This window comes from Pieris brassicae, chromosome 5 (assembly GCF_905147105.1).
Source record: "Pieris brassicae chromosome 5, ilPieBrab1.1, whole genome shotgun sequence".
Taxonomy (NCBI): Eukaryota; Metazoa; Arthropoda; class Insecta; order Lepidoptera; family Pieridae; genus Pieris; species Pieris brassicae.
The window spans coordinates 22,426,672-22,441,754 of record NC_059669.1 but is presented as its reverse complement, the minus strand read 5'-3'; the positions used below and the strand labels follow the sequence as shown (position 1 = coordinate 22,441,754).

Here is a 15,083-nt window from a genome sequence, read left to right as displayed (position 1 = left end):
TTAGGGTTAATGTGGCATTCTAATAATATCTGATATCGGACTTGTAGTTTTTGAGTTTATTTAATATTAATATATGAATTATTTATAAAAATACATACTATAAATGTCGTATTGGAAAAGATGTTCCTGGAAATCAATAGGTACCTATAGGAAAATCACGAAGTGTTACTGATATCTTATTTATTCTCGTCTCATATAAACAATGTACAGAAACTACTCATATCGGATATAGAGACGACCACAGGGTTGCTACTTATTTCTGTATGCTGCACCTATGTTGTCAGGGGAATCCCACATCAGTTTACTTTAAAATTCATGATTTAATTATTTGTATTTTTATCGTACTTTCAACCTTAAGATTAATTGGCTTATTGTTTCTTTAATATAGAAATAAACCATTACGAAGATTTCCAATTCGACTGCGTATGTCAGACAGAATGCATATGGCATAAATTTATACTTCATACTATGATACTTTTTTTTATAGAACAAGGGGCAAACGAGCAGGCGGCTCACCTGGTGTAAAGTGATAGCGAACATGGACACTCAATGCCAAAGAGCTCGCGAGGGCTGCATACTAAATTTATCTTCATATTTTACTTTTAAATGTTGTATGGGATTTAAGATGTTTCTTTGATCGCTTAAAGACGGACGAGTTGACTATTTAATTCACACATTTTAAGATCTGCGGTAACCCTAGAGCTGGGTCTAACGCCGATAGAGGGTTCAACAGTCGGACTAGGACTAGGCCACAAACACGAGCCAGCTCTAAGCTAACGAACAAGATGCCCGTGCCTGATAAACACAGCATTTCTATTCCTTGTAACCTGTCACATTCGCTCTGCTACACTTTCTTTATATTCGTTTTATACGTTATTCAACTTGTGTCTTACAAATATTATTGGGTTTTCTGTTGAATGAGAATTAGTTTATCAATAGCCTAGTTAATTAAGAAATTAAATAACGACTGTAAAAGGAGTAAAAGCTTTAAAGAACGTTTAGAAATTATACCAGTCTTTCACCAATTTCTTAACCAAATAATATTTTTTAAATGATTAAGTAGCAAAACAGTCTTTGTTTCATGAAAAATGAACACAATTTAATACCAAACTATTTCTTGGTTCAGCTGTTTTAGCTTTAATAACCAATACAAATGACGGTTTCTTATGCATATACTTGATTTTACTGTATTTTAATTTCATGAAATAAATCACAGTTTATTCTAGTACATTTCGTTTAATTGAATAAGCCATAGCAAATCGAGTCCGGTTAATCGACTCCACTACATTATAACAGCGAAGGAAACCGCAAAATAACAATCGGTGTCTTTAGCGTAACTGCTTATTTGTGGAACAGGCTTATGTGCGGCTTATGTCTTAAACAGGAAGTAATTTTACCCTTCATTGAGTGTAATCGTCTCAAAAATTGCAATATTATAACAATTGTGATTACATGATTGATTTGAAATTTTCAAACTAATTCTAAAAAATATATATATTTTTTGAAATGTATTATTATAAACTTATAATTATTTTACATAATTTAAATGAACGAAGCGTCGGAAAAAAATTAAATTATGTAAAATAATTATAAGTTTATAATAATACATAGCTTCAATCCAGTAAAAAAGGGTTTTCTTTCAATGTGTTACTGATATTTAATGATTATATATAAAATATTAACTCATATTATGATAATTAATTTGCATGCCTATTCTTATGTGGCTATTTGTGTGTGTTTTTATAATTAATCAATCTGAATGTACCACTTTTATTATTTACATTTATTATTATTATTACATTATCATTACTAATGAGAAACTAATCTTACAAATGTATGATGTCGGTGCTTGTATAAGATAAGTAAAAACGTAAGCACAAATTTATTTTCTGAGACGGAGCAAAGGAACAGCTAGCATTTTTTTCTGAATTGTGAAGGTAATATTATATATCTAAGCCGTCACAATGATATAAAGGAAACTCTATTCAATGATATATTTCCACCTCCAAAAAAGTGTATTTGCAAATTTCCTTAAAAAGATAACAACCTTAATAACAACCTTCGTGTACCGAGTTTAAGAAATAAAAGTACTCACAACAATCGATCAGCGTTTTTAAAGGCATACAATTATTTCGCACAGTAGCTGAGTCAAATTAATACTCAGATGCAATCTGGAGCTATTGAAAAAGCGTTTAAATCGTGATGTGTATATTAAATTGTCGTAAGTTATTTACGATTGAGGTTTTATTTGCCGCCTTTATTACAATGAAGATTGTTAACGTTTCATATTCTCAATAAAGCGTAAAGCGGTATTTCATGTAACTGGGTCCTGATGTCCTAGTATTTTAGTATTATTGTAATCGGAATATTTAGCTGTTTTAGCGCCGCGTTTAAGCATATTTTTTGTTAATCCTAACAGCACTTCAAACACAAAGTACATTATGATAGAAATAAGATATTCGTTTTTCGTTTCCGTTTCGTATTTTTGATTATCAAGACGAGAATATTGAATACTCCACGCATAATGGTGAGTTATTGGGCCTAATTTTTGGGCGGATCGACTTATAAGAAACCAATTACGAATATTAACTTCTGAGAACATAATACAAATATGAAAACAAGTAACAAATATTATCGTTATTTATTTAGACTACGCGAATTGCGTTTTTTATATCATCAAAAACAATTATTAAAAAAAGAGTTATTGTTTCGTTTGGTATATTACAAATGTAATATAAAAAAATAAACACAAGAGCATTAAATACCGTTCAAAAATATCTCACATAATTGATTCCAATTAATTCATTAGTCACAGGATCGGCTATGTCTGATTAACGATATGCAAAGAAATACGTGTAGTCCGCAATTATGGAACCATATCAAATCCATCCAACATGATTGGAGAAAGACAAATAACACTACAATTTCTTGTTCCACGTAATATTACATAAAACTAGAAACTAGCTTAGCTTAGAAAACGCAAGGGCTGATACGCTATCAGCTGATCCGACGCAGTTCGCCATGGTAGGGCAAACCGAACGCATGCGCACAGCGCTCGAATGGTCGTCGGTGTAGACCTTAGACTTAGTACCAAAAATGTGTTCAACTAGGAAGGGAATTAGAGTGACCAAGTATTTGTTGGCTGGTGTTACAGTTTTCTGTGTCAGTTGGATCGCCTGTGTCAACGAGTGGAATGCCAGATCACACTGGAATCCTCCACAACGGAGATACTCCACCATGAAAACGATTGTTGCCTACTCGGAAAGCAAGCAGGCGGAAATGGATAGACCGTCTCCTGTCACTTGTGACCGACTTCCGGACTATCCTGTCATACCGGAAATTGTTAGTTATCCTCATATCCATTTTAAGCATTTATTTCAATTGTTTCGAAGTAAAATTCACAGAAATTTTATCACTAGTAAGAAGATTTAGTTTAACAAAGGTATGTAATTACTTAATGTTACAAATACATCGGAAACATTTAAGGAAAGGGTAAATATTTATTTTCAATTGTGGCAACTTTCATGGTAAATCTAATCTTACATCGGTGATATTAAATTGGCCCAAGTGTGTAGACAATACCTAGTTTGCATAATTTCTGCGATACTTCTCATTATGCATTCAAATGCTGTGTATATATGCATGGGTTACTTCCTGGCTCAATGCACTTTGAAGATCGAGAAACAAAAAAAAATATTTTACATTAAAATCACTATTTTAGAAAACCACTTGAAAAACACGTAACATATATGATATGTTTCCATATATGTATGTGTATATGATGTTTGCATATGTTGCGCATGATTAAATATTTTTATTAGTTATCAGAATACCTAGCAAAAGCATTATTTTCTTCGCGAATCAAATCAAAACTCTCCGGATTACTCGATTGTTTTCCGATATTTTATAATACTGTTTGCTTTTTCGTGTTTATTTCCTTCCAGGTTATCCAAAAGTAAAGTTGAAAATAGTTCAGTTTTTAGTTTAATTCATAAGCAAACAATTCTGAGCTTCAAAGTTTGTTGTATTTTAGCTTCACCAAGGTGTGAGCCAACTACTTTATTATAAAACTTTCATACAAATTTAAGTTTACGTTATTATTATGAAGTTGAGATATATTATTTAAATAATGCATCCAGGTTGTATATAAACGTTACCAGGAAAATACGACGCATTGTGAATTATACTTTGTGCACTTCTTGCATTCTACTATCTATGTATAACTATAATAAATTGAAAACAAGCCATACATGGAGAATCTTAGAAAAATGTATACTGTAATAATGTGTTTTTATTTCACCACGCAGACGATAGAGTCAACTATTTACATATTATTAAAATATTCCTTGTTAAAGTTGAAAAATAACGCATGAATGCACAGTAATTTCAAGACTAATTGGCATAGTTCAACAGTAAAAAGCAACCCTACGCCTAACTGTAATGCAACATAAAATGCCGATATTAAACTAATTAATCTTGTCTTGATTCTCTCTCTTACTAGTTTAACTTTTACGCAATAAACGAGATGCTTAGATGGAAGTAATACACATTCTCGATTAAAAATCTAAATTAAAAAAACGTTTATTTAGATTTTTCATCATTATGATTCTTGTGTAGGTTTTGGAACGATTTTTCTTTGAGTCCACTGACCAAATCAATGCCAACGTTTTCACTACTAACCAAGCTCTTGGTGATACTCGGCATATTCCTTTTATGATTGAAGAAAAGTTGGGTAGAAACGCGATAAAAGGAAAAGCTTATGTTATAGATAATGAGTTGTTCTTTAGCTCAGGACATTGGAACTTTCCTCAATCACTATTCATATGTATGACACTTAAACTTGTGTCATATAACACTTTTGACTTTACTTAGGTTGAGAATTCGTTTGTGACATGGAAGCAGAGACACATTTTACGTTTGTCTCTCTATACGGCTTCTTACTCTAACGCAGACTTTGACATACGACATGTCATAAAGCAGATATAGATATTTATTAAATCTGTAAGCTCACTTGCTCACTTGATTGAGTGTTGTGATAGAGTTATAGTGAAGTTTAAAAGCCTTAACTATATTTTCAATTATCAAGCGTCAAGAATGGAATAGGTACTTTATATGGCTATCAAATCACGACGTGTTCTTCCCTCATTGCAAGTAAAACTCGTTTTGCAATGATAGTGATAATCTATCGCAGTGGATGCAAAACCAGAAATCAATATTCCTCAGCTATTTCTAATACGAGCCACCGACACAGATACGCACACAAACGCAAACAATTGTGAGAGATTCAGAATGGGTTATAAAAAATAGTGTAATATTATTTCTCATATCAAGCATTAAACAGCTAACCAAATATTCGTTAATATAGTTTTAAAAGCATGAAAACGTACAAGTATAAAACGTGTTACTATATCTGTACTTCAACTATTTTGAATCATAATTCTTTGAATATTTATAACCAAATTTTTACGTAATTTTAAAAATATGTACTATAATAGACACTATATATGTGGTAAACGTCCAATGTGATAAATAACTGAGTCATTTTAAATTTGATACTGGTAATAAAAACAAGCAAATTAAAAATTCATACGAACGGTACATATTTTCCGTCACAAATATATTTAAAATATTTTGTAAGTTCAAATCAAAGTAGTTGATTTATAACATTGCTCTTAAGATTTCTAAATAATTATAGGTCCGTAATTTAAGACTCCAATCATTTTTTTTCTTTGTGGTTAATGGAATTATGCTTCATTGTAATAATTATATAACATGACCGGAGCCAAATTAGTATTGAAGGTATCGAACGTAAGCATTTTTTATACACTCTTGCACTGCTGTATTACTACTTTTATATCAACGATCCTGTTTATCAAGTTTCCTTAACTAAGAATTAGTTTCTAAATTATGTATTAAGTATATTTATTAAATAATAAATAACTACATAGGACAAAATAAAATTTAGTATGAAATGCCTAAATAATCATTAGTTGGTTCATGTAAATGTACATCCCTTATTATTGTATTTTAGGTCGCTTTAATTTGTAAATAGGATCATGTTGGCCTAGTGGCTTCAGCGTGCGACTCTCATCCCTGAGATCGTAGGTTCGATCCACGCCTGTGAACCATTGAACTATCTTTCTATGTGCTCATTTAACATTCGCTCGAACGGTGACAGAAAACATAGTGAGGAAACCCGTTTGCCTTACACAAAAAAAATGTGACGCCGTGTGTCAGGCACAGAAGGCTGATCACCCACTTGCCTATTAGATTGACAAATGATGATACAGATACAGAAATCTGAGACCCAGTCCTAAAAAAGTTGTAGCGCCACTGATTTTTTTTTTATAATTATAAAGAAATATAGTGACATATACATTTAGTCATGAAATGTTTATATAATGTAGACTAAAATGTTACCTTCCAGTTATATTAGAAATATACAATTACCAATAATATTCTCAAATTACATATATTTAATTAACATTCAGTCATCTCCTAACTTTTTAATTGGTAACTTCAACGTTAGCGTAGTTTCAACGCCGTTAATGGGCGGTTAGCTATTTAATTGCATTCAACATCACTTAGCACACCTCATGTTTAATTAAGATGTACTATATTTAAATATATTTTATAATAATAACGCGCTATATAATCAAACTTACTTATTTATACACAGTTGAAATATAGAAACTTCTTAAAACGTATCTTTCAACTCCTATCCTGGTGGTGACTTTGAGCTCAAAAGTTGATTTATTATAAAGTTAAATATCCCACATATTTGTTATTGCTTAATATATCTATAAACTAAAAGTACAGAAAACACCAAAAAAATCATTAACAGGTTTAACCTTGGAGCCTGAAGGGCACACCACAGTACAAATTCCTTAAAAAACTCGAGTTAAAATTATCTCGTAATTTAATAAATAAATTCAAACTGCCATCTCAAATGTTTGGTATGTGATTGTATATAGCTATCAGCGATATATATAAAAAAGCACAGCAATGAAAATAATTACAAAACCTTAATTATTTTTTAGAATTTCTTTCCTAAATAATTAAAATATGAAGTTAGTGTCAATTAATTGCTACTTTAAAGGCTAACACACTATTAAAATCCAATTAAGTATTTTATAAATAAATTGCCTAGTTCAACAATAGAGAAAGAGCTTTGCAAAAAGCTCTCTGATGTTTATAGAAAGCACAATGGCTAATCAAGCACGACTCCCTCACCATTAAAGCCATTCTGAAAGCCATCTTCTAACACCACTTTATGAAATAATAAACTCTATAACATTTATATAAAGTTTAAATCTGAATGTACTATTTCGCTGGATACATTTCAAATTACTTAGAATAAATCAGGTTTTACATATACTTTCTCGAAAGCTAAGGAATACGATTAATGTAAATTTAAACCACTTCAGAGTTTATTAGAAGTTAAGTTTGAGTTTAAGACAGACCATTTTTCATAGTTTCAATATTATATTTTTTAAACAACTTTTTTCTGATTACGCGCAACTCTGTTTATAATGATAACTTATAATTTAAGGAAGTTTCTACTGCAAAAAAAAGTTCTTAAAATGCACGTAGTATCAACAAATATATTCTTAATTATAATTGAAAAGCCAAATAAACATAGATGTTTCAACGATTCAACTCATCCTGACAATGATGCCCTTAAGCTTATGTCAACGATTTGTTCTAGAACCGCACGTGGTCACCCCACGCTGCAGAAGCCCTATGGCAACAAGTAGAAGGCACTCCAGTGTCATTATATGCTGCGTATTACGACGAGAGGGCGCCACAGCACTACGTACGCGTTCTCGCCATTTTCCACGGTGAGTAAGGACATACTCCAAATGCCTCCGTAATGATATAAGTATGGAACATGACTCTGGTACATTAGCTCTTGTTTATGACAGCTAAAGAAAAAATAGGCGCTGAGGTTTTAATTCCAAAAGTAATTCTTGCATAATTTTCGTTTCATTTAGCTTTAAATGTTTATTTATTTATTAGTAATCGTACAGCTAACATAGAGATTATAAACAAAACACTTAGACAATATATAATGCCAGAAAACATATGTATAAACAGAAAGAAAATATATTTATCTACTAATTAAATTTTTTTAAAGAAAACTGCTAATTAACATTAAACAAACGACCACTAAATAAATTGTACTTAATGTTTTAAAGAAAAAGATATCTAGATTGTTACTGCTTAACAAAGTCATTGTCTTCCCGCCTCTTCAAATATTACCTCACATCCTCTTCGTGAGGTGGAAAATATCAATATTAAATATATGAATATGATAATTCGTTCTCAACGGTTTTAGTAATATTACGGTAAATCAAAAAAGCCTTAAGACAATATTAAAACAACAATTATTACTTTGTATTACTAAATATATTTAAAAATGTCTGAAACAAATGATGCCGATTTACAGTATCCCATTTATTCAATAAAATGAAATATATAAAGACTGATTTTTACTGATAAGGAGCTAATTCTCTTCTCGTCTCTTGATAAGGCTTAAGACAAAATAAATACCAACTTTCAGTGTTGAAGATAATTAGGCTGCCGTCAAAATATGTTCTGAATTAACGATTCATCATTCACATAAATTCTTCAATGTTAAATTGATAATATCTTTATAACTTCATGAAGTTTTTCTTTTAAACAAGATTCGATCTAACTGTTCGTCCATACGCATTTTGCTTGTCGTATAAATAAAGAAAACCAATTAATTGAGGACTGTAGAGTGAGCCGTATCGAAAAATCTGCCCGCCTAAGGTACTTTAAATGCGAGCAAATTTATGTCGTACGTTTCTGTCATATTTTCCGTCGCAGTGTTATCTTACATTTTACCTTTATATTAAAAATGTCAGTGTATTTAAGAATTAATTCAATACTGTCGTTTTAAATCGGCTTGGAATGAGGAGAAATAATGTGTGTATGTTGTGATGTAGAAAACATTACATAAACAGACACTGTAAATTATAAAATATTTTCACGTCCTTAAAACCGTTTCTTAGTTTAACTAAACTAAATAATTAAACGAAATAAAATAGAAATACTCAGAAAAGGTTTTCTATAAGACAAGTGTATCGGTTTCGTACACACTCAGTTCTTCTACCTTCCATAATAACAAACATCGTGAGTTATTGAGTAAGTTTATTTTATATTACTATAAATAAAATAATGCATACATAATAAGATATATATTTATTTAAATATTCATTGAATAGCGTCTTATTAAAGTTAATTTGCCAGATAAATTGATATAGAATAAACTATAATTAATATTACATTACATCTTAAGATCTAGACGCCTCGGTTGACGAGTGTTATTGATTCAGCCATGGGCCGTGGGCGCATACCCGCGATGTGTCAGATAAATTTAATAAAAAATCTTTACATAATGAATAACTACTGCTTATTTTCGAACATGACAGTTTTATCTCAATCTCAAAACAAGATTTAAGACCCTTAGTACTCGCTTAACTATAGTTTTTCAACGTTAAACAATTTTAGAACTAGCCTCCGTGGTTTAGTTGCTGTGATAAGTGTGTTATGTACGTAAGGACTATTTTGTAAATAATTAATGAGGGCCAGCAGTGAATCCCAAAAAAACAAAATATATATTAATTAATTTAATGAAACTATTACAGTTATTGGACTCAGTTCAATAGATAATAAATCTATAGTTTAGTGCTTGTCTATTTTAGACTAGACCTAATTTGAGGATTTGACCGACCAAAGCTGTCCATGTATATCCTCCGCTTCCTTTTATAATGCTGTTGCTTAAGAAAGGTACTGGTATTGTTTATGCGGGGCAAAGGGGTTGCAATGGATAAATGTAACAAACTCTTGGATTATATTACTTCAATTAAAAAAGTTATTATATACATTTGTACTCCCTTTATAGATGTTAACATTAAAGAATGCTTCGTTGATTTTGGGACTTTCTTGGAACATGATACGTTTCACACTCATTTTGCGTCTTCTGACAGCAACAGCTTTCATCGCGTTAAATAAATCAGATTGACCCCACTAAGCCATCAGATTATGCTAAATGCGGCATAAACTGAGTAAAATACCCTTTATCGAGGTAACATACGGCCTGAAACGCGAGTGTTTGAGAGCGACGCGGGCGCAGGCGATAAGCAGGCGCTCATTTGTCACTCGAGTCGAGAGGCGTCGTGTAAATTCCATCCCGGGAGAGATAAACGCCTATCCTATATTGTACTGACGTCCAGATTAAAACACCACTATCCTTTTCCTTTCAAGACAATTCTCTCAGGGGACGAAAAGAATTTTGCTTTGTACTTTGCGCCTTTATTTATACGTTACCTGCGACAATACTTTATGGCAACAATTTCACTTTTGTTTATTTATTTGTTATGCATGATAATGTAACAAATTGTATTAAGAAACACTTACTAATTAAATATTTACACTTCTGTGCCCACAAATAATAATAAACATGAAATACGATAGTAAATGTATAGTCTGAGTGCAACGGCCTTCATTGCTTATAAGCGATCTCCTCTAGGCAACCCTTTTTACGAGATAAGTATGAGAAGTGCATAAAGTCAAAGTGTTAGGTAGAAGGTTAGGAAATGGACGTTCTTCTATAAGAGGTATTTAAATTTATTATTATTTATCTTACTAAAAAAAATCCATTAATAATTTATAAATAAAACAACATTAAACGTTTCAAGCGTTTCTGAATCGAGAAATAGAAACTAAATACATATTTGTGTTATTACAATAGCTTTACAATAATAACAATAATTGTATTATCTTTAAACTACAGTACAGTATCACACTGTTTACAATTTCATTGTAACTCTCTTTAACCTAACTGGTTTTAAAGCAGGAAGTGTCTTCCCAACGACATGACAGGGACAGTTGTTGGTTGCCATAAGCCTACAAACCGTTGTAATGATAGCCCGGGAAGACACCGCTATGCGATCCACCGAAGGAAATGATTCTAGCAAATTACTATTATATAAGCCCCTGTAATGATATTCCTGTTACCTGTAGGAATACAAGTACATATTAAATACCAAAGACATAATTTCATGCAATTCCGCAAACGAGTTTCCTGTGCGACTCACGAACACGGAGTTGTATTTAAATAAGACGCATCCGTCTTGAATCGTCATTTGAAAGTGTAATTTATTAAATTAGTTTATCTATTAAATCTTATATTTTATCTTCGCAGGTCGTAATTTGTCTTCATTGGAAGATCTTTATTGTCAAACGCGCATCCTTCACGACGGTGACTCCGTAGAAGTAGTAGCTGCGAAGCCCTTAGAGATTTGGTGGCAGGATTGGGACAAATCGACTAGCGATGTAGATACGCCCTTCCTTCTATCGTGTCCGCTAACTGAACCTTTGAACAATAGAGCCGACGTGTCGATTGTCACAGAGCCTTGCGATAACCCGACAAATGGATTCCATATCGAGCCAAAAACAAATAACAACTATCAAAGATCATTTACTATATGTGTTAAAGATATGAATTTTCAAAAGGACATATCCCCGTCCTTGATAGAGTGGATAGAAACAAATCGACTTCTAGGAGCAGAGGTTATCGATTTTTACATCGATAACGTGAATAAAAATACAGAGGCTACCTTGCGTCGTTATCAGTCCCAAGGACTCGTTAGACTATTTCAAGTTCCTATTAAAAATACAGCTCAACGATCCCTCTGGCAAAAGAGACGAGATCATTTAGTATCGTATAACGACTGTCTGTATAGAAATATACTAGAAACTGAATTCATTGTTCCCCTAGATGTGGACGAGGTACTAGTTCCAAAAATAACCTATAATTGGCATGGATTATTAAAACGATTGCCTCGCCAAGGTTGGGATCCTCATCATCATTCTGCTATATTAGTGCGTAATGTATTTTTCTTTGACTTTATGCAACATTTACATAATAATAAATCTAGTAATAATATAAATAGGGTGAAACTTTATATGAAGCGTGACAACGTACGAATAGAAGATGAAGTTTTTAATCAAATAGTTGATCTTCATAGTACAGAGAAAGAGAGTAATACACACATTACCGGAATGAGGAGAGAAGAAAATGACTGTACAAACAATTTAGATGTACCAAAATTATCTCGGAACATAGTAAGCTCGGCCACAATCAGCCCTACAGGATATTACAGCAAGAGCTTTATGCTAACTAGAAAGGTCTTAACAGCGTTTAATCACTACCCTTTGGCCAGCATTGGTGCAACGGGTTTTACTGGTTGGGCGGCGCCATACAAAGAAGTACAACTCAATCATTACAAGGTAATTATTTCCTATTCCTTAACGTTCGAGACATAAATAACAATTTTCTAATTTAAAATAATGTTAATTAAGTCGTGGTATCCAAGAATCTTATTGTAAATCAAAAGTTTTGTTATTGCAACATGAGACAAACAAAATACTAAAATACCTTATAACCTACAACTATGATTGTTTTAAAACAATATATATTATGAAATAAAAAATTGTTGATACAAATAACATTTATCAAAATTTTGTTTTTGGACAGGAAACCTGCAACTTTACGATGGTGCCGGAATGTGCGCAATACGTTAAACGATCGCGCATCGACCGCTCTGCGCTTCACCTCTCAAGACGGCTCGCACGAGCCATCGCCAACACTATCTGCAAATAAACAATCGCTAAAATTATCGTTTTTATTTGAAGAAAGCTAAATAGAATACATGATAGGATGTGGTATCCATACTTATTTATTTATTTTTAATTATTAACACTTCGTTACATTACCATATAAAAAAATTGAACATAATTAAATCAAAAGGAGGGCAACTGGCGGCCTTATCGCTTTCGAGCGATCTCTTCCAGGCAACCACTATTTATGTGCTTTTCACCATCGTATCACGACAGAAGGCGTTGATCGATCCACTGCCTTTAATTGTAAAAAATTGATTTAGAGCATGTCCTGTATATCGCTGATAAGCTCCAAGTTCAGATCTCGTTTTATAATACGCGATGGAGTCCTAGCGGAAATATACATTTCTCCCGATAAGTTTTAGCTTTCTATTGGGGTATCGAAGAATTCTGGCTTTAACAGCATTAACAGCCTTTTTCGTTCTTGCAGCACGTGGCCACCCATATTTTTCTGGTCTTCGACAGACGAAGTGTTGTTGTATCTGTTGATAGGGCGATATACGAACTTACAGAGATGTCGATGGCGATGTACGATGTCTTGAATATGACCGCAATACTAATTTCTTTAACACCCGATTCCATATTGTAATTTGATAATGAACACGAAAAAATATGTGTAATGGCACAAAATCGAAATTTAAGTTAAATTTTTAAAATAATATTTGTGTTCCAAATTTAAAATAATTAAAAAGTTTGAAAAAAGATTTTAAGGAACAGTATTTATGCCCAGACTAGTTATATAGATTTTAGATGCATCGTAAACTTAAATTTAAATAGCCATTTACTTCAACTAAACGTAGACTAAATAATTTAAACGTCACATTACAGAATATATCGCTTTTACCACTTGAGGTTCGATCTAAAAATGGTCAATATTATGTCGATACCCATAAACATACAATTTTTTACAAAGCCTAAGACAGTGTGGAATGGCTTCTACATTCCATATAACCTAACCTGACCAGTATTTATTTCTAAGCTTTGTGGAACCAATTAAATAAAACTTGATAAGTTGGTACCATAATGAGCGCTTGCTAGTACCTCATTAATCACATTAAACATAATGTAAGAAATTCTATGTATTGGAAGGAAATGAGCAAAGAAATAATTCATGGCAATCCTGAGTTGTTCTGTAATTACGTCCTGCGCCTTAGAACCAAGTGAATGGCGCCTATGGAGATAAATCTTCACGCTATGAATATAAATGTGTTTGTAACACGTCAAAATAGCAGCGAGTCAAATTGGCTTCAAAACGCAAAGAAACCGACTTTGAAATCCAACAACGTATCCTATATTTCGCAGCAATGTTTATTATTTAAAATAAAATAAAAAAAAGGAACTGCTAAATTTTTTCGCGCACAATGAAGTGTAATCACCCGTGACAAAATAAATCTGTAATGTCGTTGTAATGTGTGGGAATATAAGTTCATGTCATGTCGTTGCCTCTGGCAAAGCGACATTGCAATTTAAATTTTCAACTTATCACTTCTCGGACCAACAAATCTCATTAGCAATATACATAATTTACCCAAAGAAAGAAATTTGAACATAGCAAATCTATAAACAAGGTAAAATTTTAAAATTGTGTTGAAAATTGTACCCAAAAATCTTCTTAATATACACATTGTAATGTAATTCATTTGTTATATAAAATCCGTCTACTTCCAATATAGCATTTATATTATTAATGTATAAGCTTGTTTAGTCCTTATACGATACATGTAATAACTTTTCCGCTGATTAATTTCCATATTACATTAAATTTAATAGCATACACGAAAGAGGCATTGCAATTAAATGTAAGGCCAATTTTAGCCCATCAACGATATTATTAAACTCATTGTTATTCTGCATAACAACTTGAGTACCAAGGTAATCGTACAGAGTTACTGTGCATCTCATTACACCCTTTTCTAAGAAAATATTTAGTAAATGAATCGTCAACAAATTCTGCTGCACTTACCAAATACCTAAGCCAATTATAATAATTGGCCACATTGGGTGGCTCAACAGGATTTTACAATTCCTCTTAGCTAATTTATTTATTTACTTTACGCATCACAATGCTAATTATAATTTGAACAATTCAACTGCGACAGACGCGATAAATAAAACATTGCAATCGAAATCCAATTACAGGCTAATCTTTGATCTGAGTAGTGTTTAATTTTCGCGGTGGACGCAATAAAAGTCTTTGCATTGTACGCTTCAGTGTGGTAGAGGCTGATTAATGTAGTGAGCATTGATATCACTTTATCAAGCATCAGACCGTACGCACAATGTCCAATAAACTGAGATGCTATCGGAGGCTGTAAATGAATCAGTGCAGTGCGCTTTGTGGAACTTAGCTGCGATCAACTACGTTAATTTAT

General features: G+C 32.2%; 1 protein-coding gene across 1 annotated transcript; it reads left to right on the top strand.

Annotated features, from left to right (window-relative positions):
• Window positions 1-3,034: 3,034 nt before the first annotated feature.
• On the top strand, window positions 3,035-12,704 carry LOC123709355. The gene is made up of 4 exons (XM_045660626.1): window positions 3,035-3,342; window positions 7,709-7,841; window positions 11,234-12,321; window positions 12,569-12,704. Exons 1-4 carry the CDS (start codon window positions 3,097-3,099, stop codon window positions 12,692-12,694), a joined length of 1,593 nt encoding a protein of 530 aa, XP_045516582.1. The 5' UTR covers window positions 3,035-3,096; the 3' UTR covers window positions 12,695-12,704.
• Window positions 12,705-15,083: the final 2,379 nt, after the last annotated feature.

Coding starts and splice junctions, on each gene's coding strand:
- LOC123709355 (XM_045660626.1), top strand. CDS start 3,097: ATGTGTTCAACTAGGAAGGGAATTAGAGTGACCAAGTATTTGTTGGCT. Junction 3,343..7,708: donor ATCCTGTCATACCGGAAATT/GTTAGTTATCCT, acceptor GATTTGTTCTAG/AACCGCACGTGGTCACCCCA. Junction 7,842..11,233: donor CGTTCTCGCCATTTTCCACG/GTGAGTAAGGAC, acceptor TTATCTTCGCAG/GTCGTAATTTGTCTTCATTG.